The sequence below is a fragment of the Capricornis sumatraensis genome, chromosome 21 (assembly GCF_032405125.1).
Source record: "Capricornis sumatraensis isolate serow.1 chromosome 21, serow.2, whole genome shotgun sequence".
NCBI classification, from domain to species: domain Eukaryota; kingdom Metazoa; phylum Chordata; class Mammalia; order Artiodactyla; family Bovidae; genus Capricornis; species Capricornis sumatraensis.
Window position 1 is genome coordinate 6,827,665 of NC_091089.1, and position 26,596 is coordinate 6,854,260.

At 50.1% G+C, this 26,596-nt stretch overlaps 2 protein-coding genes across 2 annotated transcripts in view; one reads left to right on the forward strand and one right to left on the reverse strand.

Annotated features, from left to right (window-relative positions):
• Window positions 1–1,796: 1,796 nt before the first annotated feature.
• TIMM21 (translocase of inner mitochondrial membrane 21) lies at window positions 1,797–8,675 on the reverse strand. The gene is made up of 6 exons (XM_068993779.1): window positions 8,105–8,675; window positions 6,214–6,276; window positions 6,018–6,115; window positions 3,405–3,478; window positions 3,212–3,317; window positions 1,797–3,109 (listed from the first exon to the last, which is right to left on the reverse strand). The coding sequence occupies exons 1-6, from the start codon at window positions 8,400–8,402 to the stop codon at window positions 3,017–3,019; spliced, it is 732 nt and encodes a 243-aa protein (XP_068849880.1). The 5' UTR covers window positions 8,403–8,675; the 3' UTR covers window positions 1,797–3,016.
• A 5,369-nt stretch (window positions 8,676–14,044) lies between these two features.
• Window positions 14,045–26,596, forward strand: part of FBXO15 (F-box protein 15) — a 29,353-nt gene continuing 16,801 nt past the window's right edge. The window contains exons 1-7 of the mRNA XM_068993970.1: window positions 14,045–14,139; window positions 15,957–16,061; window positions 19,892–20,134; window positions 20,600–20,809; window positions 24,070–24,196; window positions 25,246–25,328; window positions 26,243–26,385. Of these exons, the coding sequence (XP_068850071.1) occupies window positions 14,045–14,139; window positions 15,957–16,061; window positions 19,892–20,134; window positions 20,600–20,809; window positions 24,070–24,196; window positions 25,246–25,328; window positions 26,243–26,385 (1,006 nt within the window). The remainder of the gene's footprint in view (window positions 14,140–15,956; window positions 16,062–19,891; window positions 20,135–20,599; window positions 20,810–24,069; window positions 24,197–25,245; window positions 25,329–26,242; window positions 26,386–26,596) is intronic.

The window sequence follows — 26,596 nt, forward strand, 5'->3', positions numbered from 1 at the left end:
GGAGAAGGGATAGGCTACCCACTCCAGTATTTTTGGGCTCCCCTTGTGGCTCAGCTGGTAAAGAATCTGCCAGCAATGTGGGAGACCTGGGTTTTTTTTTATTACATATGAAGTCTTTTTACAAGCTGGTTGTTCTTTTGCTGCAAAACCATCTTTTGCTGATGTATGTAAGTGTGTGTGTGTGCATATTCTGAAGAGCAGTATTCATGTTTTCCTTTTTCCAAGCCTGCTCCTAGAGAAATTTCAACCTTCCAGAGGCATTAGATGCATATTTTTTGGTTGTGATTTTGTTTTACTGATCCATGAACGTTTTCAACTGTGACAACACTGCGTCCTTAATTTTCAGTCTTCTATTTCTTAGAGCCGGCATGCTAAGACTTCAGCAGCTTTTAAAGTCAGCTTCTGAGAACTAAGTTGGCTGTTTTAGAAGTATGTCTAGATGCTTCTAAGGCTTGGATTTAATCAGTTCAGTTGCTCAGTCATGTCCGACTCTTTGTGACCCCATGAATTGCAGCACGCCAGGCCTCCCTGTCCATCACCAACTCCCAGAGCTCACTCAGACTCACGTCCATCAAGTCAGTGATGCCATCCAGCCATCTCATCTTCTGTCGTCCCCTTCTCCTCCTGCCCCCAAGCCCTCCCAGCATCAGAGTCTTTTCCAATGAGCCAACTCTTTGCATGAGGTGGCCAAAGTACTGGAGTTTCAGCTTCAGCATCATTCCTTCCAAAGAAATCCCAGGGCTGATCTCCTGAAGAATGGATCGGTTGGATCTCCTTGCAGTCCAAGGGACTCTCAAGAGTCTTCTCCAACACCACAGTTCAAAAGCATCAATTCTTTGGTGCTCAGCTTTCTTCACAGTCCAACTCTCACATCCATACATGATCACTGGAAAAACCATAGGAGGGATTGGGGGCAGGAGAAGGGGACGACCGAGGATGAGATGGCTGGAAGGCATCACTGACTCGATGGATGCGAGTCTGAGTGAACTCCAGGAGTTGGTGATGGACAGGGAAGTCTGGCATGCTGCGATTCATGGGGTTGCAAAGAGTCGGACACAACTGAGCGACTGAACTGAACTGAACTGACTAGACGGACCTTTGTTGGCAAAGTAATGTCTCTGTTTAATATACTATCTAGGTTGGTCATAACTTTACTTCCAAGGAGTAAGCATCTTTTAACTTTTGAAAACCTACTATCTTCCAAATATGTTAAGAACTGAAGGTACAAAAATGAAAATGATACCTTAAAAGGCATTGTAAGGTTGAATGCATAAATGAGAACATCTGTTTCTGGTTCCCAGTAATAGTACAGAATAGTAGAGCCCCATGTCCCCCATCTAGCCGGCTGGCCCCATGTGAATGTGAGGACTTGATGAGACCACATCTGGCAGGAGGTACTTTTAGCGGTGCAGGTGTGTGGCCGGGGCTGCAGAAGACTGACATCTACCTCTTGGTGTGCTGTAAATGCATGGTCAATAACTTCAGGGCAAAAACGATGCCTTGTGACCCTAATTCTCATAGAAGACTTTTGAAAATGCCACTGAGGGGAGGACCAATCCTACCCAACTAAGTGGTAGCTTCCATGACTGCTTTGCCAGGAAAGGAATACCTGAGAATGTCTGGTAGCAAAACACAGATAAAACATCTTAAAACGGTTAGTTCTCAAATATTTTTAAATGTTCATCTCGAGTCTGATTCCAAAATAGATGGAAAGAAGCTGCTTTGGGCATCTTTTTATTCAGTTCAGTCGCGTCTCTTTGCAACCCCATGGATTTTGGCATGCCAGGCTTCCCTGTCTATCAGCAACTCTCAGAGCTTGCTCAAACTCATGTCCATCGAGTCAGTGATGCTATCCAACCATCTCATCCTCTGTCACCCCCTTCTCCTCCCGCCTTCAATCTTTTCCAGCATCAGGTCTTTTCCAATAAGTCAGTTCTTCTCATCAGGCGGCTAAAATACTGGAGCTTCTGCTTCAGCATCAGTCCTTCCAATGATTATTTGGCACTGATTTCCTTTAGGATGGACTGGCTGGATTTCCTTGCAGTCCAAGGGACTCTCAAGAGTCTTCAACACCACAGTTTAAAAGCATCAATTCTTCAGTGCTCACTTTCTTTATGGTCCAACTCTCACATCCATACATGACTACTGGAAAAACCATAGCTTTCACTAGATGGACCTTTGTGGGTAAAGTAATGTCTCTGCCTTTTAATATGCTGTCTAAGTTTGTCATAGCTTCTTTCAAGGAGCAAGCATCTTTTAATTTCATGGCTGCAGCCACCATTTGCAGTGATTTTGGAGCCCAGGAAAAGAAAGTCTCTCACTGTTTCCATTGTTTCCCCATCTATTTGCCATGAAGTGATGGGATCGGATGCCATGATCTTAATTTTTTGAATGTTGAATTTTAAGCCAGCTTTTTCGTTCTCCTCTTTCACTTCCATCAACAGGCTCTTTAGTTTCTCTTTGCTTTCTGCCATAAGGGTGGTGTCATCTGCATATCTGAGGTTACTGATATTTCTCCCAGCAATCTTGATTCCAGGTTGTGCTTCATCCAGTCCAGGACTTCACAAGATGTACTCTGCATATAAGTTAAATAAGCAAGGTGATAATATACAGCCTTGATGTACTCCTTTCTCAAATGAACATCTTATTAGTTTCAATTTTATTTCACAGATTATATACAACATAAAAAAGCATTAAATACTGAACTTTATTTACATGGTGTAAAACTTTTAATAATGAAAAATTTATCATATAAGATGTTCAGTAGAGCAGAAACTCTGCCTGTGACCATTAATGCAAAGATTTAACATAAAGTATGCTCTATTTCATGATTTTTCACTCTAAGAGAAAATCTCTAATTCAGTTTGTCTAAATGTAACAACTACCCAGTAGCCTTCACTTTTATGAGCTTCACTCCCTCCTGTTTTATTCAAAACAGAGGCTGGCCAAGGGCTGTGATGATCAGAGCCTGCGACACTCATTAGGAAACACAAGCTTGCTTGTTCTTCTGATTGTCTCAGGATCGATTATCTTCAATGACAATAGTTCTAGAATAAGGTTCAAGTTCTACAAATATATATCGAAATTCATATTCACCACTTTCTGGGTTCTGGAAGAAAAGAAAAACATAAACGAAAGAGCATCAAGGCCTTGCTTTCCCCTCGGCACTTCCATGAGTCCGGGTTTGGGACCCCTGCCCCACACGGCTCACCTCCTTCACTTCAAGATGCACGGTTCCCTGCTTCCCAGGCTCCGAGCCCTGGATGTAGAACTTCACTCGCATGTGTTTCAGCCCATCTTTTGTGTATTCAATAAAGCTGTCAAGAAAGTGAAAGAACACAAGCCTGACTTCCTCTCACTTAAGCCTCTCCCACCAGCCCCCCGGATCCCGGCTGATCCCATACCTAACGTGCTGCCTTCGGCCTCGCCGTGTCGCCTCCCCATAGCCTTTGACGGGCTCACCGAAAACACTGATGACCTAAAGGACACAGACCAGGCCTGCTCTGTCAAGGTTATGGTTTTTTAAAGCTTCCTGGAAAAATATTTTCTGACAAACCAAGTGACCCCACAAACTGTAACACGCCAGGTTCCCCTGCCCTTCATTATCTCCCAGAGTTCACTCTAATTAATGTCCACTGAACATTTTTAGCAACATTTACCCAATGGTGTCTGATACTAAAACTTATGAGAGCAAAATGATACTTTAGTCACTAAAGGGAAAGGGAAGTTGCTCAGTTGTGTCCGACTCTTCGCGACCCCATGGACTGTAGCCTACCAGGCTCCTCTGTCCGTGGGATTCTCCAGGCAAGAATACTAGAGTGGGTTGTCATTTCCTTCTCCAAAACACACATATAAAAACAAATGACCCTATTTAAAGCACACCAGATCGAGGGGTAGGAAACCATTATTCCTAATGGGAAAACTCACAATGAAGCAGAAATGAAATTTTTACTAAACTGAAAATGCAAATACTTTGGAATATTTTCATAAAATACAAATTTGATATGAAAGTAAAACAAATATTGCTTCAACTCTAGAAATATTTAGTTTGTTTGTTGAGTGTCTTCAGTATCAAAATTTTCAGACATAAAGAAAAAGAAGTAATAGGTAAGATGAGACATATTAAAGAACTATGTATTTGAAACAAATGGGACAATTCTTCAAATAATTCACTATAAGAGAGTAAACATGTCAGTATCAGAACATTAGAATTTTCTGTTTTTCAGTCAGTCACAGTGCCTGGCAAAGAACAGGCCCCTAATAAATGCTGAGAAAATCAAGCTGTTAAAGTTTAATTATTCTTTGTAGAGCTCGTTCAGGCAGCAAATTTAGTTATGAGCTTGAAAACATCCCACTCCGCATTTATTCAGGGAAGTTCTGTTTTGTTCCAAATGCTGAAAATCACTGAATGGCTAGTTTGTGAACAACGCAGCAACTCTTCGTCTCTTCCAACATTTAACTATGCAACTGGTCATATTTGTCATTGTAGTGTGTAAAGCATATCTTGTCAGGTAGAATTAGGTTTCCCAGTAACTACAGTGCTGCTGCTGCTGCTGCTGCTAAGTCGCTTCAGTTGTGTCCAACTCTGTGCGACCCCATAGACGGCAGTCCACCAGGTTCCGCTGTCCCTGGGATTCTCCAGGCAAGAACACTGGAGTGGGTAGCCATTTCCTTCTCCAGTAACTACAGTGGGAACTTCCTTATTCCCTGCTGAGTTTCACTCAGAGTGGCATCTCCTCCACGGCTCTCAGATCGCCCAAGTTCAGTAAGAAGGAAAGACGTCAGAGACCGTTAGCTCCTGAGGCTTCCGTCCTGACGAGACTAGACACTGATGGAGCACACGGAGGCGGTGCCCAGGGAAACGCAGGGCAGGGCATGGATGCTGACAGGACTTACGCTGACAGCGTCTGCGGGTTCGAAACCTTCCCGCCCCCCCCAGGGACTGTCTCTTTGCTATTATTCCTTGGTCTAAATGAGAAACAGCCATGCGATTTATGATGCTATATGCCATATTCTTTCAAAGTACAAGAATTAAGCCTTCAATGAATTAGATTTTTCAATGCTGAAGCTTTGCACTCAGGGAGTAAGAAATCTGGGCCTTCACAGGCTACACTGGCTTTCTCTCTGTGACTGGAAAGCCCTATGGAAAACTTCCTTCTTGATGGGATCCTTTAAAAAAAACAATCAACGTAGCTTTTCTGCGCCTGCCTACTCCTGGTTCAGGCAGGCTGTGCTTAAGACATAAGATCTGGAATCAGACAAACTTGGACTAGGTTCTGGCTCTCCCTCTTATCAGGCTTCCCTCGTGGCTCAGAAGGTAAAGAATCTGCCTACAAATGTGGGAGACCCGGGGCTTGATCCCTGAGTCGGGAAGATCTCCCGGAGGAGAGCATGGCAACCCCCTCTAGGATTCTTGCCTGGAGAATCCCATGGACAGAGGAGCCTGGCAGGGTATAGTCCATGGGGTCGCAAGGAGTCAGACATGACTGAGAGACTAACACAATCACTTTCTCCCTCTTACTGGCTTGGTCATCTTAGCTTTGTTAATTTACTCTCTTTAAATGTCAGTGTTCTTCTGCATGCAGGATAGAGACCGTGCCTGGCATGAGTGGTTCTCGTGCGAATGAGCGCTCAGACCTTGGGCAGTGTGTGTGGTGCACACTATGCTCTCAGTAAGCTCCAACAATTCCCACTATGATCATGAGGTCATGGATCAGGTTTTTAAAAAGACTGGACACTTAGTGCATGAGTTTAACATGCTGGTATAGTCTTAAGCTTTTACAATTAGAATTGAAATGTCCCTGTATGGACCTCTGGGTGCTGCCCATAAATCAAAGCATTTCAAGTAGCGAACAAGGAGCTAATAACATAATCACAACCCAACCATTCCAATTTATTACATAAATTTCACCAGTCTCAGAACCACTATGTGACTTCTGCCCACCACTCCCCCGGTCACCCCAACGTTTTTTCCTCCCTATTATCGGAGTTGGAATAACTCAGCCTTGAAGACTAACCTCAGGATGCGATCTGCACTTTTCTAGGGCTTTCCCATATATCTTATTCGGACTAGATGAAGAAAAAAGTTCTCTGAAGATCGTGTAAAACAAGCCACCTGAAAATCACAGAAAAAGGAGATCTAGCAAAACAAGAACGAGACAAATGGAGAGAGAAAAAGACATTCAGGAGGTTTATACTTGCTGTGATTTCAACCTGTAATGGTGATTCCAATAAGCACCACTATTAAGTAGGTAAAATCTCTTCCAGCTTCTTTCACTGTAAAGAGAAAACACCCCTGGTTACACGTGTGCCGGACATGAGCTGGATGCCCTTGGCTTCAGGATTTCCAGCAGGTGAGATGTGGGTTTGGGGCACGGGAGGGGTCGGCGCGTATTCTGGAGCAGCTGCTGTCAAATCTGCGCATTGGAATCACTTGAAAAGTTATTTGGAAAGAACCACAGCCAACTCTGGGAGCAGGGCTGAGGAGTTGGTACTTTAGGTACTTGATCTTAATGCCTCCTTACTAAGATTAGGAAATCCTTTGATCCACTTCCTCTGAACCCTCCCACATGAAGTGGCAGCTCACGCCTCCCAGTTAAAGGCTAGCTCTTCCTCCTGCTCGAAGACCTGGTGGGGACTTCCACCTTGCAAGACACGTGCTCTGACCAGGGTACAAATGTAACTGGAAGGAAGGAGGAAATGGCCTACCCCAGCCCTGAAGCGGCCGGAGGCCCCACCAGCAGAGCCAGCCATATCCTAAGGGAGACGGGAAGGGGCGCAAAATACAGACTGGGACGAACGGGAGCTGACTGACCAGCACTCTCCGATCAAACACTGAAGTCTGACAAGCAGCCTGGGAGCTGGTGCACAGCTCGGCTCGTGCTGGGAAAGATGGAGCGAGCGTGGTCCACATTAAGTGAAGTAAAAATGACAGCACTGCCACAGCGAACTGTGGGTGTACTCAAGTGGGTGTCGGACACCAGGGCTGGCTGTCCCGAGGGGGGCCTGGAAAACACTGCCCACAGGTGCTCTGACAGCCCTGGGGATGGCCCAGCACTGAAGCCAGGTGGCAACAGTCATGACAATGAACAGCTCGGTTTCTGGACCTGACCGCTCTTCACTCCTGGCATTCATTTACCGAAGGAAGGCCAACTCCATCAGGAGGCACTTGCGCAAGCATAAGATTCCCTTGGTCCTTCACTAGAGCTCCTCAGCCATTAACTTGGTGACCCTATGCTGGAAAAGGGGACACTTCAACGTACACCGGACAGAGTCTAAGCTGACATCAATAACCTAAGCAGTCTCTATGGTCCCTCTGTTGAGTACCTGTGGTGGCTATGTAATAAAGAGCCTGGCATGTAAGAGGGTCACAGCTGGGTGGACTTACCAGATGGTCATTTCCCTGATTTTCAAAGTGTAACTGGAATGGCTATACTCAGTCATCAGCAACAATAGTCCCTAAACTAGGTCCTTTGAGGTGCATTGCCCACCATACCATAATCAGAAAAGTCGAATGGAAGCCTCTAAAACTGCCTCCCACTGATCAAAATAATAAATAAAAAACAGCACTGCATCTAAGGGCCAAATGTCAGAGACAGCGCTATTCTTAGAGACTAAAGATAGGTGTGGTTGTCCTAAGAGGTACTGGCGTGGCTATTAGGAAACTGAAGTTAGAAATACTCACATTCAATTTTTAGTTGTGCAAAACTGGGGAAATTAGCCTTATACATACTACTGAGCCTGTCTGAAAAAGTAAACGGTGAGATTCAAATGAGATGAAGTAACACCTGGGAAATCTACTTGTCTGTTACAAAACATCAAACAACGGTTTTATAAGCTCTCTCCACACCAAATTAGTAAAAGTTGAGAAAAGTCTTACAGGCATAATTCAGCAAAGTTGCATCAAAATCAACCGTGAAATGTGAATTCTCAAATCTGGGAAGAAAATTGCAGGCCTATCTTCTCTGCTTCTGAACTGCCTTCAACGGTTCTACCTTTTAATTTGCGTGAACCGTTTATTATCGGTTCTGAACTTATATAAAGGGCGTTGGCAGCTCCCGTCACGTTTGCTGAGAGACTGATCGCTACACGGAATCCCCTTTACCTTTCTGTGACGTTGAGAGGACAGTTTCCCCGCCCTGACTCCTGTGCACAGACACTTGCTTGCTGCCGTCCTCCTTTGCGCCCTGGGGGCTCCGTCCTTGCGTCCAGATGGATCTCTGGTTGACTCCCCAAATATACCTAGGTCGCCCCGCCGTGTTCTGTTGCAGCCCCCATCTCCATCTGGGCTCAGTCTGCGACCAAGCCCTGTGAGGCACGGAGTGTGGCAGAAACCATGGCTTCCCGGAGCACCCATGCAGCCTCTCCGTGCACCGCACAGCTCTCAGGAGAGTGCAGATCATGCTCCCAGAAGGTCGCCCCGCTCAGGGAAGACGCCAGCTGTGAAGAGCAGACCTTCGCCACCTGCCACACACCCGGCCGGGCGCGGGCTCGAGCGCTCGCGTCCACACCGGTGACGCTGCACGGGCGTGTTCGGCAAAAACGTTAGCTCCAACTGCGTCAATCAAGACAGAACGTCTCCCGAAAGGAGCTGACGCCCAGTTTCCCTTCCCTTCGGCTCTCCTTTCACTGGACTGAAAGTACTTGGATTCCTTTCTCTGCTGACATTCACCTGATCCCCTGCAGGCCCCTCGCAAAGGGACCTGGAAGACCGCTAGGAGCCCTGGGAGTGGTAGTTCGAGGGCGGCACTCCTCCCGGAACTGCCGCGGCGCGGGACGCTCAAGGACTACATCTCCCACAGTGCAAGGCAGCCGGGGCGCGCGCGGACGCCTCGGGGCCTCCCTCACGCCCCAGTGCGGACGCCACGCGCCTCGGCGGGACAGGAAGGCGGGGCTTTGTTGGTGGCCGGCGGGATGGGAGCCCCTGGCGCTGCGTACTTCAGGAACTTGTAAAAATCAAGTTCGCGGTTACAAACCGCCTATCCCGGTGTCCCACTAGAAGGGGCCGTGCCAACTGGGGAATTCTCGGTCTGACTGTGGCCCTGCTGTTGCCTCTGGGCAGACGATGTAGCCTTTTCGTTTGGTGTTCTTAAACAAGTCGGGCAGGAAGTAGCGAAGACTACCCCAGAGCCAGCAGGTGGGGAGGGCGAAGCACTCTCAGAGCCTGCGTGGAAGCACAGAGTCCGCGTTGCGCTCTCGCCGCCGCCAGGCGTCCTCGGCGTCGGCGTCGGCGTCGGCGCCAGGTCCCCTGGAGCCGGCTGATAGGCGGAGTTGCTCTCGGCCCCGCCCCCCCACAGCTCCTCTGCGCACGCGCCAGCGAGGGGACGTGTCCCGGGGCGGTGCGACGGCCAGGAGGAGGAGCGTCGGCGCTGGGTATCCATGGCGATCGGACGCGGCCGGCTCTTGCAGCTGCAATGGCAGTGCCTCTTGGCGCGGCCCCCGCCTCTTGGCTGCTTTGGCTCAGCTTTCGGGAGCCCCGGCGCTGCCGCGGGGCGCGCAGGGCTCAGGTGACTCTCCGGGGGTGGGGTGGCGTTGGGGCGGGCGCCCGGGAGCCCCGACAGGACTAGCCCCTCGCTCCCCCGCCTCCCTTTCTCTTTCTTTTCATTGATTCCGACCTGTTAGCGCGGGAAAGGTCTGGAAGGACGGAGAGAGGAAGTGTCTAAAACTTGGAAGCGTGGGGGTAACTCCAAGTCACGGTACAAGTCGAGGAGCTTCCCTGGAATATTCTGTCTCCTCGGTTCACTCAGTTAGTGGGCCCTGGGGGTACGGGGGCGTGCGAGCCCCTAGACCTGGAGCAGCCCTCGCGGAGAGCCGCCGCGTGGACGCGCCCACCTACGCGGGCAGGTGGGAATCTCCGCGCTCCCGCGCCGCGTAGCCGGCAAGGCTCCCCTCCAAAGCATGTTCCCGAAGTTATTTCCTACCTAATTCTGGGGCCGGGTTTTTGTCTTTTTTATGACTTTAGAAAAGTCGATTCTACTTATCAAAACATAATCAATTTTCTCTCCTGCACCCAGTTCACGAATGGAGGACTCAGCCCCCTAACCAGGTAACGCTTTTAGGCAGGTTGGTCTGGGAGCTGCACCTCCGCCATCACGGCCAGGTTTGCGTTTCTGAGCAGACCCTGAGGGGATGCCTTCTGTTAATAGACAGACACCCCTCGGTGCTCGTTCCCCGATTCTCTTCTGCAGTCTTCTTGTCCAAGCGGAGGAGGGTGTGTGTATGTGTGGTGGTGTTGTTCTGGTGACAGGGGGCTCGTCTTCCCTCCAGTTCTCTCGCGGTGCCCGGCGGCTGAAGGGTGGTCCTCTTATGCAGTCACAGAAGGAGATAGGAGGAGTGAGGTCGGGGAGGGGCAGGGCGCAGGAGGCGGCAACTGCTTTCCAAAAGGAACTTCAGCTTAACTCCAAGGATAGTGGCTCACTTCACAGAGTGAATGTCGGAGGAAGTATCCCTAGTGCTGTCTTCATGTCTTATTACATCCCTTTCTTTCATCCTGAGCTGTTCCTAGCTCTGCACCGGTCTTCCCAGTTAGCTTGCAAGGTGGAGGAATAGTGCTAAGGACCGTTTGGATTCTTGAAGACTCTCTTTTTGCTTGTAGATATCGATTTATGGATATAGAAAGTCTGCCATATTATGCCTTCTAATAAACCAGATGTCTGTGTTTAAGCATAGAAAAGGATTCTGTTACTAAGCAGTGACTAACACTACATGACTACTACTTACCAGCTCAACTACTTAAGGAATATTTTTTTCCCCCTGAATCTCCAGGACTGTGTCCCGTGTCCATCCTGCCAGGATCCATTACCCCGTTTACACTAGTTTCAGAAGCAGGGCCCCCCTCCCTAGGTATTACAGTGATAGTTGGTTCTTGAGAATAGCTGTAAACGCTCCACATATCACAAGCCTCGTGACAAAATGGTGATAATGCCTGCAAAATTTCTATTATGTAGGAGAGAAAGACGAATTTAAAGTAGGAAGATTGAACTTTAAATCAATTTGCCACTGTTACTAAAATTAGTCTTTATATATAAGGTTCTGTTAGTGGGAAGCAGGATGATTGTTACATAATGAATCTTCTATTACTTTGTAAGTTGAGTGAACTTCTTGTTGAAATGATGTAATTAGAATGCCTGTAATTATGCCTGGCATGGAAGTGTACATGGCGGTCTGTGATTTGGTGGTATATAAATTCTTTTTGGTCAAGGAAAGTCAGATCTTAAGAATGGTTATAGTCTAAGTAGGTGGTTATTTTTAATGTCTTGAGGCAGAAAAAATTAGATTTTAACAAAGAGTCACACAAAGTGTTTAATATGTTTAAATCTTTTTAACACAAAATATGAATTTGTATAAATATCTTAAACTGTAAGAATATCACAGAAAGCTGTCAAGTTGGCTTAGTTTCTGCTTGGTCTAATTTCTTTGATTTATCAGATATTAAGAATCAGGCCCAGAAAGTAGGTTTTTAAAATACTGAACTTAATTCAAAGCAATCAGGTAAAGTTTGTCACTTGAAAAAAAAACAAGTTTTAAACTAAATGTCATCTTAATAGTTATAAAGCTTAATACGCACTGCTTAACTTTGTAGCCATACAGAGCTTCATGACATGCATGGGACTTCTGGTGGTGAACTGTGTAGCTCTGAAGAATGTGCAGTTAGTTTATTTTGTGGAGAAATGCAGATATGCTCTCAATGGTGCCAAAGTCCAAAACGATAAGATACATGGTGACACAGGCGTCACTGTTACTTACCTCATTAGAGCCTCAGTCTTCTGCTCTGGCCGTGCAGGGCTGGGGGATCTAGTTTAATCATGGGAAAGCAAAACAGGAACAAATAGGCTGTACTTTTCAAACAGATGTGAGCTAGTGGGCAGGGGAGTCCCTCTTGACCTGGAACACTAATGTAACAATTTTGGGGAAAAATGTTAAAGAAGTTTTAAGCTTTCTGCAGGGTGTGCTCAGAGGACCTGGAGCCCAGAATGCTTGGGGGCCTTTGAGAACCAAGGCTCCAGCTGAAAGGATATTTTTTGCTGTGATAGCTGTGCTCCCAGACCTTCCTGTGTGTGGGGTTCTCAGTTTTGAGATGAGAACAACAAACCTCCCTTACAACTCATTACATTTTCAGTACACAGGAAATATTAGAGAGTACACTGTGTTCTCTAGTCTTCCAAGTTCTGTTTAAAAACAAGCACCGCCAAAAACTATAATCCCCTAATCTTGTGAATCAGATGTATTACCAGTTAATACCTTGTTATCTTTCCTTGCAGACTGCTTTTCTTTGTGTGTATGTGTTTGGTTTTTTCCTCTGAAGAGAGAAATACAAACATAAGATTTTGTAGTGTATGCTGAGAGAGTCTGCGTTTTCGATCGATGTGTTATTAATTTAGAAAATATTTATTGAGTGCCTTCTTCATGCTGGGGGTGTTGTGGGTGATAGGCAGTGAGTAGACCTCATGAAGAAGCCCTGCCAGCACAGCCCTTCCACCCCAGTGGGCGAGCGAAATGTGTGGTGTCTGGTGACGCGTGCTAAGGAAAGAAATGGGGGGAGCTTCATGTGTGCATGAAGTGCAGATTGGAGTTTAGAGGGCATGGCTGGAAGATCTCGATGAGATGGTGCCATCTCAACCCAGGAGACGCAGAGTGCAGTCTAGATCCTCCATCCCGGCTTCACGCAGCCAAAGGCACTCGGGTGCTCTTCATCTTCCCTGACTTCCTGGCCAAGTGCAGAGACGCAGAGTGGAAGAGGGCAGGATGAGATGCTCGTTTGGAAAGCTCTGCAATGCCCTCTCCCCCTTTAGTCAGAGAATCCCACCTGGGCACTAATTTTTATGCTTCTACTGACATTTTTGTTTAAGTAAAGATATCCATAGCCAACAAGCTTTAAGTCCACTGATCTTGTTTGTCTCCACGGCAGGCACCAGGTGATGCCAAGTCTGTGGGCAGCGCCGTCCCCAAGCCTCCTGAGAGCAGGCTGTGCTCACGGTTAAGGGCCATTCTTTGATCTGTCCATGTGGACTTCATTCTTGCACTCCCAGAGAGACTATTGCCCTGTCTTCCAAGTTCTTGGGGTCCCTTTCCTTTGCCCCCCAGTCATCATGCATATCTGGTAGGAAAAATGGGATGGGGTGATTAAACCGGTGGTGAACAGAGTGTATCCTCAGAGCCATAGCGTTGGTGAGCCAAGCACGTGGATGCTGCATGCTCTAGGTTCTGCTTGATTCTGAAATGTGTGCTGGCTGGGAGGGTCAGTGATCGCTGTGTCTGTGTGTGGTGGGGGGTGGGGGTCAGGTGTGTGGAGGCAGGTAAGGAAGCAGGTTCCAGATCGCCCCAGCAGAAGCAGCGTGTCCACCGGGAGGTGTGCGCTTGCTGACTGGCTGGGCGTCTCAGGTCCCTGGCCAGCTGCTGTTGAGAGTGGCTGGTCTTGAGGGGTGACTGTAGTGAACATTGATTTTAGCAGGTGGGTGTTTGGTGGTCCTGTGGCTGTGACTGCCGGAGCCAGAACTGGGACCGCTCGTTAGCCCTCCAAGATGGGCAAGCCTGAGGACGGTGCCAGATCCAGTTCAGGAATTTAAGTTTTTTTTTTTTAAACCCTACTGAGACATGCTGCAATTCATGGGTTCGCAAAAAGTCGGACACGACTGAGCGACTGAACTGAACTGATGTTAACTGTACCGTTTTTCTTTTGTGTTATTTAAACTGGACAGTTGGCACATTTTATCTTCCCTTTTTGCTTCCATTCAGTACTCTTTTTTATTTTTTTAAATGTATTTATTTTTGATTCAAGGATAATTGCTTCACTGTTTCCACCTAGTTCTTTCTGTAGCACCTTTTGATATGCTGATGGTTTATAAGACACAGCAGAGTCAGCCCAGCCTCCAGGTTTGCTCAGGACACTGAATGTCTGACTGCCACCCCCGCCTTCTGTGGACGAAGTTTCACAGCGAGTCGTCTTTGGAGTGCATGAATCCTTTCTGTTTCGCAGAGGGGAATGGACAGTTTGCCTTTGTAATTAGTATTTTCCCCGTGTGCTTTCAGAACGAGGCCAGGCGCCATGTTGCCCTCAGGCCCCGCTGCCCTGAGTCACCGTGCCCAGCAGGACAAGGTCTGCAGAAGGCCCAGCGCAGGCTGCTCTGCGTCTCTGGACAGGTAAGGGGCGAGGTGCTCTGCCGCAGCTCAGGGCTGCAGGGGCGGCGTTATTAGAGAAAGTTTAGTGCCGGATACACCAGGTTGCTATTTTGAGCTCTCTAAGAATAGACGTGTGTGGGGAGAAGGTACAGCGTGGAGAGCTGGTTGTGAGTCATCACAGCCTGTCACTGTGATCATCAGACGAGTTTCATGAAGCCGAACGTGTAAAAGTGACAAGTGCATTTAATTTTCCTTTTTGAAAAATGTTCTTCACAATTATTCACTTTCTACTTGATAAAGACCCTTGGAAAAAGAGAGAGAAGATTAAAGTGTGTCCTTTGGAGAGCTCAGGAGGTCTCTGACTTACTTGGCTTTCAGGATTTGGGGAACCCTTTTCTGTCATGTCAGGTTCCGTTCTGTGACCCTCAACAACAAGATTTGTAGAAACTGATAAAAATACTTGCTATTTGAAATTGATGCTGAAATGCCTGTGGCTTAGTACCGTACTAACGTCTCTGGAGCAGCAGCTGTGCGCTCAATGTTGTGTGCAGTCCTGGAAAGTCGGCACCACCGGGGGCGTCTTGCAGGGCGGGGAGCGGGCTCACCTAGTCCACGTGCTGCAGAACGCAGATTCGCACAGAAAACCTGAGTTCAAGTTTTGAACGTTTAATACCACGTCGTAACTTGCTCAGGTAACAGTGTCCATACTTGCACTATGTTTTTAAAAAGAAGAAAAGCCAAAAAAGAAAGATTTAACTAAGGACGTGGATTTAAACTTTAAACCATACACTCTGGGGATTTTGTTGTTCATTCGCTCAGTCGTGTCTGATTCTTTGCGATCCCATGAACTGCAGCTCGCCAGTCTCCATGTCCTTCACTATCTCCTGGAATTTGCTCAGACTCATGTCCACTGAGTCGGTGATGCCATCCAACCATCTCATCCTCTGCCATCCCCTTCTCCTTCTGCCTTCAATCTTTCCCAGCATCAGGGTCTTTTCCAATGAGTAGGCTCTTTGCATTAGGCAGCCAAAGTATTGGAGCTTCAGCATCAGTCCTTCCAATTCAGGATTGATTTCCTTTAGGATTAACTGGTTTCATCTTGCCATCCAAGGCACTCTCAAGAGTTGTCTTCTCACTCTTCTCTGGGAATAGACTCTGTCATACAATAATCTGATAGGAGAACTAGAACAAATATCGCTTTAGCTGATCTGTCCATGGATACCAGAGGGCCTTCTCTGAACCAAACGCTCTGCTTGGGGAAGGAGGCAGTTGGTGAGCCACTCACATGTGTTCTCATGAGGCTTCCAGTCCTGTGGAGGACCCAGATTGAAACAAGGAGTGGGTTATAAATTGGGGTACGTGCTGTCCAGAAAGCAAATGGACTCTTTAATCCAGATTAGTAGGGCGGGATGGTCAGGCAAGACTTCTCTTGAGGAGCTGACATTTAAGCTGAGAACTGAACACAGAGACGAAAGGGCCTGGAGGAGAGCCTCCAGAGAGGGGCAGCGCAGTGGGCTGGGGGCCTGCACCTGCTGCCGGAGCGGGGTGCTGGGGGTGGGGGCGAGGGAGGGAGCCCACAGGCCCAGGGGAGGGGCGGGCCTTGTTCTCCCTGTGGGGCTTTATGCTCGTAGGTGCTCACCGTTTGCTTTCTGACATTGCCTCGTTCACTTCTCTGCCCGCGTCCCTCCTTCCCAAGGAGGGCAGAGGGAGAGACGCCGGCAGAGCTGAGATGGGAGCCCCGGGACTCTTGCACAGAAAGGGCTGCTTGTGTTGGGAGGTGAACGGCCAGGTGTTTTCTGGAAGCTGCTCTGACTCCTCTCCTCCCCTCTGCCCCTCAGTTTGCCCTCAGAGGTCCTGCTGAAGATCCTGTCCTACCTGGATGCGGCGGCCCTGCTGTGCGCCGGGTGCGTGAGCAGGCGCTTCTATCACCTGGCCAACGACAAGTAAGGAGACTGCACGTTGCTGTTGGGTCCAGTGGCATTTTGATGGAAGTTGTGAAAACTAGAGAGAGCTTCTGAGCCATTTTTGAGAATGTAGAAGAATTTCGAGAGTGGTTTCAGACATATGTCTCCCAGGTGAAGTTTTCAATGGTTTGCCCTTCCGCGTTTTAGGAAAGGGATAGTCTTTGCATGAACTGGAAAAGGTCACGCTTGTTCTCGATGAAGCTGTTGGAGAAAGTGCCCTCAGGTCTGTTTTCTGGGAGGACTCGCTGTCCCCCAGAGGTGGGCAGGCTTCCCCCGCAGCCCGCGGCGCTGGCATGGAACCTGCCCTGACCTGCCCCGCTGGGCCTTGTGGAGCAGACCCCGCAGGAAGAAAACCTGGCTGCCGTGGGACGTGCTTGGTGCAGGGGTGTGAGGGGAGGGCGGGGAGGACAGAGTGTGCCCAGGGAGCCTCTGCCCCGGAGAGGAGGCCCGCAGAGCCCCCGGGCTGGTGGGGGGTCCGTGGGAAGAGGGGTGAAACCCCTTCTTCTGTGCTGTCGCTATGATCTCTGTTGGCGGCTCAGAATGTTGTCTCGAGGGTGAGACGTGGGCTCCCCCCAGCTTCTGGCGAGCGTTGTGGGGTCTTAGCTGTGACACCCCTCTGTTTTCAACATCAGAAGGGTCAGATGGGTGTTGGTCCCACGCAGAAGCCCTGTGTCAACCAGCGCAGAGAGCATGATGGAGGGGAATGCGGATTTCAGGGGTGGTTTACTCGGTGAGGGGGCGGAGAGGGAGGGGGCAGGGCTGTGGTATGTAGACACAGCTGCACAGCGCTTCTCAGTGCGGGATCTGCAACAGCTGCATCAGAGCCAGCGGGGAAGGTGAAAAAAGTATCGGACCCCTGGTATACATTTCTGCAGATTTAAATTCTGTGTTCTAGAATCTATGTTAAAAATCTCTCCAGCCACGTTCTCATAATAAGAAGGGGACATATGCCATTCTCTGGTTGGTCAGGGTGGTTTTCTTATCTATTAACTTTAAAAAGATATTTCCTGTATGAGAAAATACGTGTCTGTGTCAGTATATATGCATAGTGTCAGCTCCTGAGATAGTTCGAGAATGAATGGAAAGCAAGTTTTGTGTGTCTCTCCCCTAGTGACCCTCAGAGATGAAGACATTCACTGAAGCAAAGAGCAGTGAGGCGTTTTTCAAGGAGGGGGTTGACTAAATGACCAGAACTGTAGCTTCTTGGGAGTTCTTACTTAATTCAAGGACAGAACTGAGACTATTCAGATAAACTGCTAAGCCGTAAGTTTCTTAGGCTTTGTCCCCTCAGTCCAAGGCCCACGGGGTGCAGGCCCTGGGCTCTCAGCAGACTGGGAGCCTCAGCTGTGGTTAGATTCTTGCACTTCTATTGTCGGTTATCTGTCCACCCCACTTTCTTGGAAGTGGTTGTGCTGTAAACATCTGAGCTTCTTCTGAAGTTACCCTCGTGTTTGTTCTCTTTTATGGAGGAGAGTCTTAGTGGGATAAGTTGAATTGTATTCGTAAGAGTTACAGTCTTGATTTCACAGCCAGACTTCATAAAACAACTTCGTGTTAACAGCTGAACAGGTAAACCATGAATGTTCCTGAGAAGTTGGTACTTTATGAGCCTTGTTTGAAGAGAGGACAGGAGCCGTCCCGTGGCGAGTTACACTGTTGACTTACGGGGAGATGCGTCACGAGGGTGGGGTCCCCCCCTCCTGCATGGGGCAGCCCTCGGCATGAGCCCTTGGCTCTGCGGTAGTGGTGGGGGGTCACAGGGAAGCCTGGATCGGGCTGAACCTGGCTCTCTCCAGTCCTCTGGGAAACACTGTTTATCAGAACGTTAAATTGGCCCCATTTTCTGACCAACCTGATGGAATTCTTCCTGTGCATGGCTCATAGTCAGATAGCTCTTGCCCTTCAGTCCGCTCTAGCTTTTTAACCAGGTTGGGCATTTTGTGATCAAGAAATGAGTGTTTTTGGGTTTAGGGACTGTCTAAAAGCCTCTTAAGCTTGACCTTTGTGTTTTATAGATAATGAAGTGGAACAATATATGTAATATTGAATATTTTAATTGTGTAGGATGTTTTTTATTCTCTTGAGGCTCTACCGATGGTGAATTAAGTGAGATAATGTGTGTGAAAGTGTAGGGTGGTACCTGTGGCCAGCCAAGGGTGTGACATCACTGCCCTGCCCCTCACACCCGTCTCCGGGCCGTGTTCTGTAGTTTGTGAGCGCTGGAGCTTGTGGAAAATAGAGCGAGCCGCAGTTCCTGTGGTGCGGAGGTGGGAAGTTTGGGGTTCAGTGGAGATCTTGCTGAAGTAGAAAAACACTGAAGTGGAATGACTGAGTAAATCAGAAGAAAGCATGGACAAGCATTTATGCAAAGGGAGTTTTCAGAAGCAAGCATCTTCTCAAGGGATTTTGGTGAAAGAGCTCAGATTACCTGGATGTTCTCAACTGATCATTATTTTGCATCTGTTAGTCCATGTACAAAAGCCTGTAAAATTTTGAGCTGAAACATGAATAAGCCTTGGAGTGAAATGATTTTGTGAGGGGAGAAATGACTAGAAAAACTCATACTAGAAAGCGATGTTGGTAGTGGGCAGGGGTCTGACTCCTGGCTCGTTTGCTGGGAAGTCCTGCATGGAGAGTGTTGGAGGATCCCTCCAACTGTGCTGTCTGAAAAGGCTGACCCCTCCAGACCTTCCCCTCCAGAAGTCTTGCCTCCCAGGCCTCCTGCAGATCATCCTTTTTTGCATTCAATAGAAACGCGGAGACAGGAATTAGTCAATAATTAATTATGTAAATTTTGCCCTTCACACTAGGAAACCCTATGTTAACTCCTGCCTTAGTTTCCCTCTGGAATGCCTTTCCTTCCTGATGGAGAGTTTTGGCGAGGGGAGCCCCCAGCTCAGCCCCTTTCGCTGCTCTACTCCTGTGACCCCCTGCCCTTTGCCTCCTCTGGGTCAGAGTGGCGTTGGAATTCCAGCGCCCCAGCTGGTGGGCGCTCTGGGTGTGGATATGATTGTTGGAGCCCATGTGTCCATGCTGCTGAGAGTCAAGGACAGGCAGGGGTTGAGGCTGTGAGGACTCAGTGGCGGTTCTATCAGCAGACCTGGGCCTGGCACCTTGCAGCTGGGCCTCAGTCACATGGTCCGTGCAGAGGGGACAGTCATAGCCGCCACCTCCTGGGTTTGCTGGCAGGGTGAAGTGAGTGCGTGCCTGAGAAGTGCTGAAGCGTGCTCAGGGCTAGTGCTCCGAAATGTTAGCTGTTGTTAGGTGTTACTAGCCGTCTTCAGTTTTTCCTTGTTGTGCAAGCAGTCCATGTTCATTGTTAAAACATTAGAATACATGTCAGTCACCATCAGCGTTTCTCTGTGTGTGTGTGTACATATGTATGTATGCATAAAACTGCATTCTGATCTTTTCAAAGACACGCATGTGTAAAAGCTAGGAAGCCACATTGCGTACCCTTCTTGCTTTCTCCTATGTTAGACCTTTTCAATTATTGGTGTGAGAAGGCAGCTCTTGCTTGGGATAACACCAGGATAACATGAGATGGCTCGTTTGCCTCGGCCCTGGGAAGCATGCATTTCCCGTTAGTGTGTGTCTCTAGGGCTGGTGAGTCTAAAACTCTGACCTTCGTGTTGACACTTGAACAGCTGTGAACCGTTTAGCTTGACTTGGTCATGGAAATAACTGGACAACAGTTACTTGACTAGCTGTTAAATCACGTGACCAGTTGCTGCGTGTTCCTTTGACACTCGTGGCAGGTGCATGGCAGTGTCTCTTCGTTAATACGTTTGTTTCCTCTCCTCCCCCAGTTTTATTTGGATCAGACTCTACTCAGCTGCCTTTTCACCTAAAAGATCTCATTGGAGAGTTGACCCGGCAGAGAAGATGGACTTGTCCATGAACTTACTGTCAGCGGGGGATAAAGAAGCTGGATATTGGAAGAAGGAGTATCTTACAAAACAGATAGCCTCTGTAAAGGCGGCTCTAGCGCAGGTTCTCAAACCTCTGCACCCCAACACAGGCCTCCCGGTGAAGACCAAGGAGGCCCTTAGGTAGGCCTCGCGTTAGCAAAGAAGGATGGCCTGAGCCCCGAGTACTGTGTATACAGGTTCTATGTGTGGTTTACATGGGGAGGGACTGTTGGATGTTTTCTGGTTTTGTGTATCTATAAAATGAATGGTATTTTCCCACCCCATATATATGGTCCAAAGGTTTTATGAGGCCTGGTAGTCGGCTCTGATGAAGCGGGAGATTCAAGGCCCTGCTGAGCGGCAGAGCCTTGGCCGTCTTCATCTGTGTGTTGCTGGTTCCTGGCACAGAGCAGCAGTTCCACGGGGGTTTGTGAGGTGAGGGGACAGGTCCCAAGAGAGAGCTGCCATGGCCTGGAAACGCGCCTTAGGTGTGTGCTAGGAGCTTGGGCTTTTAGGGTTCCAGGTGCTTTAGAGATGACAGGTGGCAGCCTGCGTTTTTACTTTTTGCCACGAGACAGACCTTCTCGCTCGCTCTTCCATCTTCAGAGTGTCTGGCCTCGGCTGGGTGATCATCCTGAGAGGAGCTGATGGGCGAGAGTACACCATGGAGCACGCCGACCTCTCCGTCAATGACTCCTCGGTCACCGTCGCGTGGTACGGCAAGGACTGGCCGCCTCTGGCCACGCTGTCCACCTTGGACCTGTGTGGGGTGACGCCGGTGTTCATGGGCAAGTCCAGAGCCCCCAGTAGGACCAGGTGCGTGCCGCTGCATGAGGCTGTGTCATGTGGAATGACACTTGGCCTGCCTTTCATCATTCAAAAATAACAGTGGTATATTTTGATTTGATTGCATGTCCAAGCCTTCTCTTTCATTCTGGATTGCTGTCGAATAGGAAAAGAAGGGGCTTATCGCGTCGATAAGCTCGTTGTTGTTTAGTTGCTCAGTCGAGTCCGACTCTGCGTCCCATGGACTGTAGGTTCGCCAGGCTCCTCTGTCTGTGGGGTGTTCTGGGCAAGAATCCTGGAGTGGGTTGCCTTTTCTTTCTCCAGGGGATCTTCCCACCCAGGGACGCGGCTTGCAGACCGCGCCTCCACATTCTCATCTGTGAAATGGGGTGAGGGTGGTTGTGATGTAGTGTTTAGTGCGCATGGCTGCTGTGAAACCACAGGTTTTCACCGTCCAGTGCGCACATCGGGTCTTACTGCTGCACATACGTCGGGTCTTATGTGTCTTATTGCTGGTGCTTATTGAGTCCTTATTATTATTCCGTAGTGAGATGGCTGTGCCCTGGGTTCACACTCATTCTTCGGGTTTTGGTTTTCCTAAGAACTCGGTTGTGCTGACTTTTCTAAGCTGGATTTTGTCACGTGTGGCCTCCTGAGCTCCTGGCTGTGCGTGTGTAAGTGCAGAGGTGGCGGCTGCCTTGTCTGGCGCCGCTTCCTCTCCCACCCCCAGCCCCTCTGACCTCGCAGTGCACTGTTCTCACCGCCCTTCGAGCTGCAGGCCCACCACGGGCTCTCCCAGCCCCTGCCGAGGAAGGTGTTGAGGTCTCACTGCAGCGTCTGCCTTCTGCTCAGTAGAACTGCCTTCTTTCCCGGTGGCCTTGACTACAGAGACGACTGCAGTTTGTAGCCGAGCCGCTTGTCTCTGTCGGCCTCTGGCGCTGGCTGTCTGAGGGCTCTTCCCGTGATCACTGGTCCGGCTGTCATGCTGTGAATAGGGGTGTCATATTCCTAGTGCTAGTGGGTCCAGGTTTTATTGTATTCCGAAAATATGCTTACTACTGTGAAGGAAAACATTGGCATCGCTTCCCCTGGCTATATTAACCAAAGATATTTTGGGAACAGCTACTTTTTTGGAATGGTATCTTTATCTGCGTGACTCTTGAAATTCTACCTGGTATCATGGTGGACCCCAGATTTCCCTTCTCCAGTGTTTAGGTTTTATGCACCATGAAATTGTTTTCAGAGAGTGAGTCTGCAGCCTCTGTGCCAGCGTGACTGAACAGTACCTTACTGGCACATCATGAGATTATGTTTATAGGGATGAGGACAGAACAGTTTGCATCAAAGTAAAATGCTCATGAATGTTCATAAATGGATGGTGTTGAATTGTAAACTCACTCAAAGATACTATGTTCCTGAAATTGTCATCCAAGTCAGGATGCACAGTGACAGAAAGCTAGAACTCACTGTGAAAATTCATTTAATGTAATTTATTTCCATTAAAACTCACTGAACTTCAGCCAGCATTTATTTGATCAGCGGTGGTGAACAAACTCTGAAAGTGCTTCTCAGGAATCTGTGTTGGTCGACACTTTTATTCCAGGTTTGTGAGCAGATGCATCTATGGTGAAGATATACAAACCCTCGTATGCATCTGCGTGACGGCAAAGGAGAGACACGGTGATTTTTATTTTGTGTCCTCCATGAGGACTTTGTTTTTAACCAATGAAAGCCTTCCTTAGTGTTGTGCTGGCTGTGTCACCGGGGATGCTCTGCCTCCCGGATTCCGGAGAAATGTCGGGTCACCGGCAGCCTTAGTTTCTGCGTCAGGGTGAATTGTAAGGCCAAGGCCAGTGGGGACTGGGATGGCCTCTGTGGTGTTCATCAAACCGGTCTGGAGCTGTGGTCTGAGGGCTGGGGCGTCAGGCTCCTTTCGGGGTGTTTTCCCAGCCCCGCCCACTTGCATCCACTTTGGCGACGTCATCGCAGTGGCTGCCTCCCCGGAGCTCCTCGCGGTGCCTAGTGCTCCAGGGAGGAGCTCTCCTGTCGTCCCCCGCCCGCCCTCCCTCCAAGGCGGGGGCTGTCTCCCCAGACACAGGTGAAGTCACGCTGAGACGTGTGCAGGGTTGGAGCTAAGCGTTCAGCTCTGGTTCTCCTAACTCTACACTCGGTCCCCAGCCTGGGGTTCAGCTGCTGCCAGGGTATTCGCCCTTGGGGTGTGTTTTTAGATCGCTGCCTCACACCCACGCTCACCTAACCTGTGTGGTTCTTAGTGCAAGAAGCCGGGTGAGGGGCTCAGGTGGTCAGGTAGCCATGGGTGGGTCTGGTTTCCATGCTTACAGCCCCTCTGCTTTCAAAGAGTGCACAGTGGAACACCCTGACTTTTACATGCTTCTGCCTAACGAACATCTGAACACCTGTCACCAGCTGGCGTGTGCCTTAGGTGCTGGAGGGCCCCCCGCTCCTTAGAGAGTTCCCTCTGATGGCAGCTGAGCTGTGTCAACCAGCCAGTGAGCGCTCCTCTCCCTCCCAGTTTCCCGGATTGCCTCCGGGAAGGACAGACACCTCCGTCCGCTGCGGTGGAGCGGATAGCGTGGTTTCCTTCTGTTGATCTGTGTGTCAGAGCTGTGTTCTGCACGTGGGAGTTACTTACTCTCAGACTCTCAATCCTAACAGTTCACGCTGCATCTCGTTCATGAAAACCCTTGTGATTTTGGTTTAAATCTATTTTCTGACATTAACAATTTCCAGTATTTCTGAGTTGTTCTTGATAATAACTTGAAGAGGTGACTCTGCTTTCAGGTAGCCCAGTGGACTGCTCCTTTTTTGCCATTTAAGGGAGAAGGAAATGGCAACCCACTCCAGTGTTCTTGCCTGGAGAATCCCAGGGACAGGGGAGCCTGGTGGGCTCCCGTCTATGGGGTTGCACAGAGTTGGACACGACTGAAGCGACTTAGCAGCAGCAGCAGCAGCAAGGGATTTCATCTGCGTTACTGAGGGCCGTACTTTGAGGCTCTGCTCCTGGTGGCGATGGTGTCCAGGCTTGTGAGGACGGCCCTTCCCCTCACCCCTGGGTGATGCTGCTGCTCACTGCAGCGAGGGCAGGGGCTGGGGAGAATGCTGGGCTTACCTGGTTTGCCTTTTATTTATGCAGGTTGTCTCTCCCTAGGAGCTTCCTGTGCATGATTAGAGGTTCCTAGAAGTCTTTCTAGATGCACTGAAGAGCGTCGGCAGCACGGGCCAGCCAATGCTCATGTTCCTCTCTGCTTTCTTTGGCATGACGTTCAAAGACCCCGATGGCATTCTCTGATCACCAAGTACCAGCTGAGCCAGCTGACCGAGTCCAGCGCAGTGGGCGGCGACAGGCTGATGCGGGTCTTCTGCCTGCCCCCCGGCCTGGTGGTGGGGCTCTGGAAGGTGAGCCCAGCACACACCCACCCTGCAGCCCCCCGTCAATACCCACGTCGCTGCCGTCGCACGTGGGGCGGAGGGTGCGGTTCCTGCTGCCCCCTCACGACTCCACATTTCCACCCGGGGTCCCGCTGCTGCCCGCACCCACGGCATGAGCCCTTCCTGCCCGTGTGCTGGGTTCCCGTCACCCTGTGATTTCCCAGGACGTCCTTTCCCCTCAAGCTAGTCCACACTGCCGCCTGCCGCTCCTTCGCACCCTTCCTCTGCGGAAGCTTCTTCCTGCCCATTTCACCCCGGGTGCTCACCGGTGTCTCTGCTCATGACGGGGGAGCAGCCCCCCAGGCGTATCCTCTCCCTGGGGTGGTTTCCAGTCTACCAGCTCCTTCTCATCCCCTGGGCGGTAGTGGCAGCGAGGGGCGACAGTGTCCTGCTCCCCACGGGGCCTGGCCGGCTCGCCTCTGTGGCTGCGGCCTGTGAACAAGCTGCTTGTGGAACAGTTCACACGTGTTCACGATGGCGAGGCAGCGTCCGGGCCCCACGCCAGACTCCAGACCACTTGCCTCGTCCTGCCGTGGCCTCTGCTCTTCCTCCCACCCTCCCTCCGCACACGGCGACTGTGGACCAGGACGCACGCGGCTTGTTCGGGCTCGTGAGTTGTCCACCTGGGCTGGCCGCACAGACGCCAGGACTCTGGCTGACCCCATGGTGGGTCTCACCGGCGTCCTCTTCATCTCTGAAAAGCCTTTGAAACAACCTGGAATGAACTGTATATTCTCACAGTCAGCATATGTCACAGGGCACTCTGATGTTTCACGAGTGCTAGGGTGTTAATGCTTCTGGTTCCACGCACTGTGTGTCTTGGGTGCCTTGTGGTCCTGCCGTCACTGTGACGTCTTAAGTCTTATCAGGCAGTGATGGTGAGTTAGCGCCGCGGGGTCTTAGATGGTAAGAAACCACATCTCTCTGTGATGCATGTGCTGCGATCAGAAACAGCGATCCTGTGAACAGTGAAAATATCTCTGCCGACGCATGTCTTCTTTTAATTGCCTTTGCAGAGGGAGGAGGAGCTGGCATTCGTTATGGCAAACCTGCATCTCCACCACCTCGTGGAGAGGAGCATGCTGGGGTCGCCTGCTGTGTACGTATCGCTGTGCGGTGTGTGCAGTTTTGTACAGTCAGCGTAAGGGAGTCTGAGGTGAAAACGTCCTAACGTTCCAAGAATAGCTTCAAAGATACCGTGTTTTTAATCAGTAGCCACAAGCCGACGGCATAATGACGCAGCTGTTGCCGACAGTCACGGGGTTACCTGCGAGTAGCCTCCGCTGCGCTCGTTAGGGCTCAGGCTGGCGCGCCTTGCGGGACGCAGCCTGTAGATCAGGGCAGTGCCTCGCAGTGACGAGGTTCGAGCACACTGAGACGCTGCACGCTCTTGGCGCTGCTCTGCTTGCTCGTATCGTGACAGCAGGCCGACGTGGCCCCTGGGGTCTGAGCTCCAGGCGTGTGCTGTGCTTGGTTGGGACAGCACGCCTGTTAATGGACCTCAGGTGCTTTCCATTTCTCCACTTCTCTCACCCCCCGGGGCCAAGGCACCCACATACCGACCTGGAAAGCTCCTGCGTGCTTCTCCGTTGGGTGCGTTAGCTGCTGACGTGTTTCTTCCTGGATGAAGCCTCCTTCATCGTAGCTCTGGGTCTCCTCCTGGCGGTCCCTGAGCTGCTGGTCTGTTGTCCGGTGCGTCTTCCTGCCGCGCATTCACCCTCTGAATGCTGAGACCACCTGAAGCAGAGCTGCTGTCCAGGGCGGGTCCCAGCCATGTTCTGTCGTGGTGGTCCGGGGGTGCCCAGGGAACACATGTTTTTGCCTGTTTGTATAGAAGTAGGGAAAAGGAACATGCCCTTCTTCTGAGCCAGTGGTATTGAACCCTATCAGGAATCCACAGAGGGCTGGGGGCAGCTGCTGTCTTGAAGGGGTGTTCATTTTCTGGGGAGTCCCGTCAGAGCGTCTTGCCTCTGAGGCTAACAGATTCGCACGTGTGTGTGTTTTGCTCCTCAGCCCCTACGAGCTGCCTCCGCACACACCCGTCTCGGATGACAGCCCCGAGCGTGGACTGCACGGCTACAGGCTCCACGTGGACATGCACAGTGGGGGCGTGTCCTGCCTCTGCGGCTCCTTTCTCAATCTCTCCGCCAGCAAAGGTGAAGCTCCCTGAGTTTGAGTGTTTGTTTCAGTGTGAAATTCAAAGTCTGGAGAGGCACGGGGACCGCTTCTTATACCCGAGTTAAGGAAGGCCTGCCGAGTGACCAGTACCCGTGTCTGTCCTGGCCCTGCGTGCCCTCTCCCCCCGCAGACCCCTTATCACAGGCTGTGGGGCTTCTGGGCCAGCCCCGCTCGCAGTTGCTGGCTCTG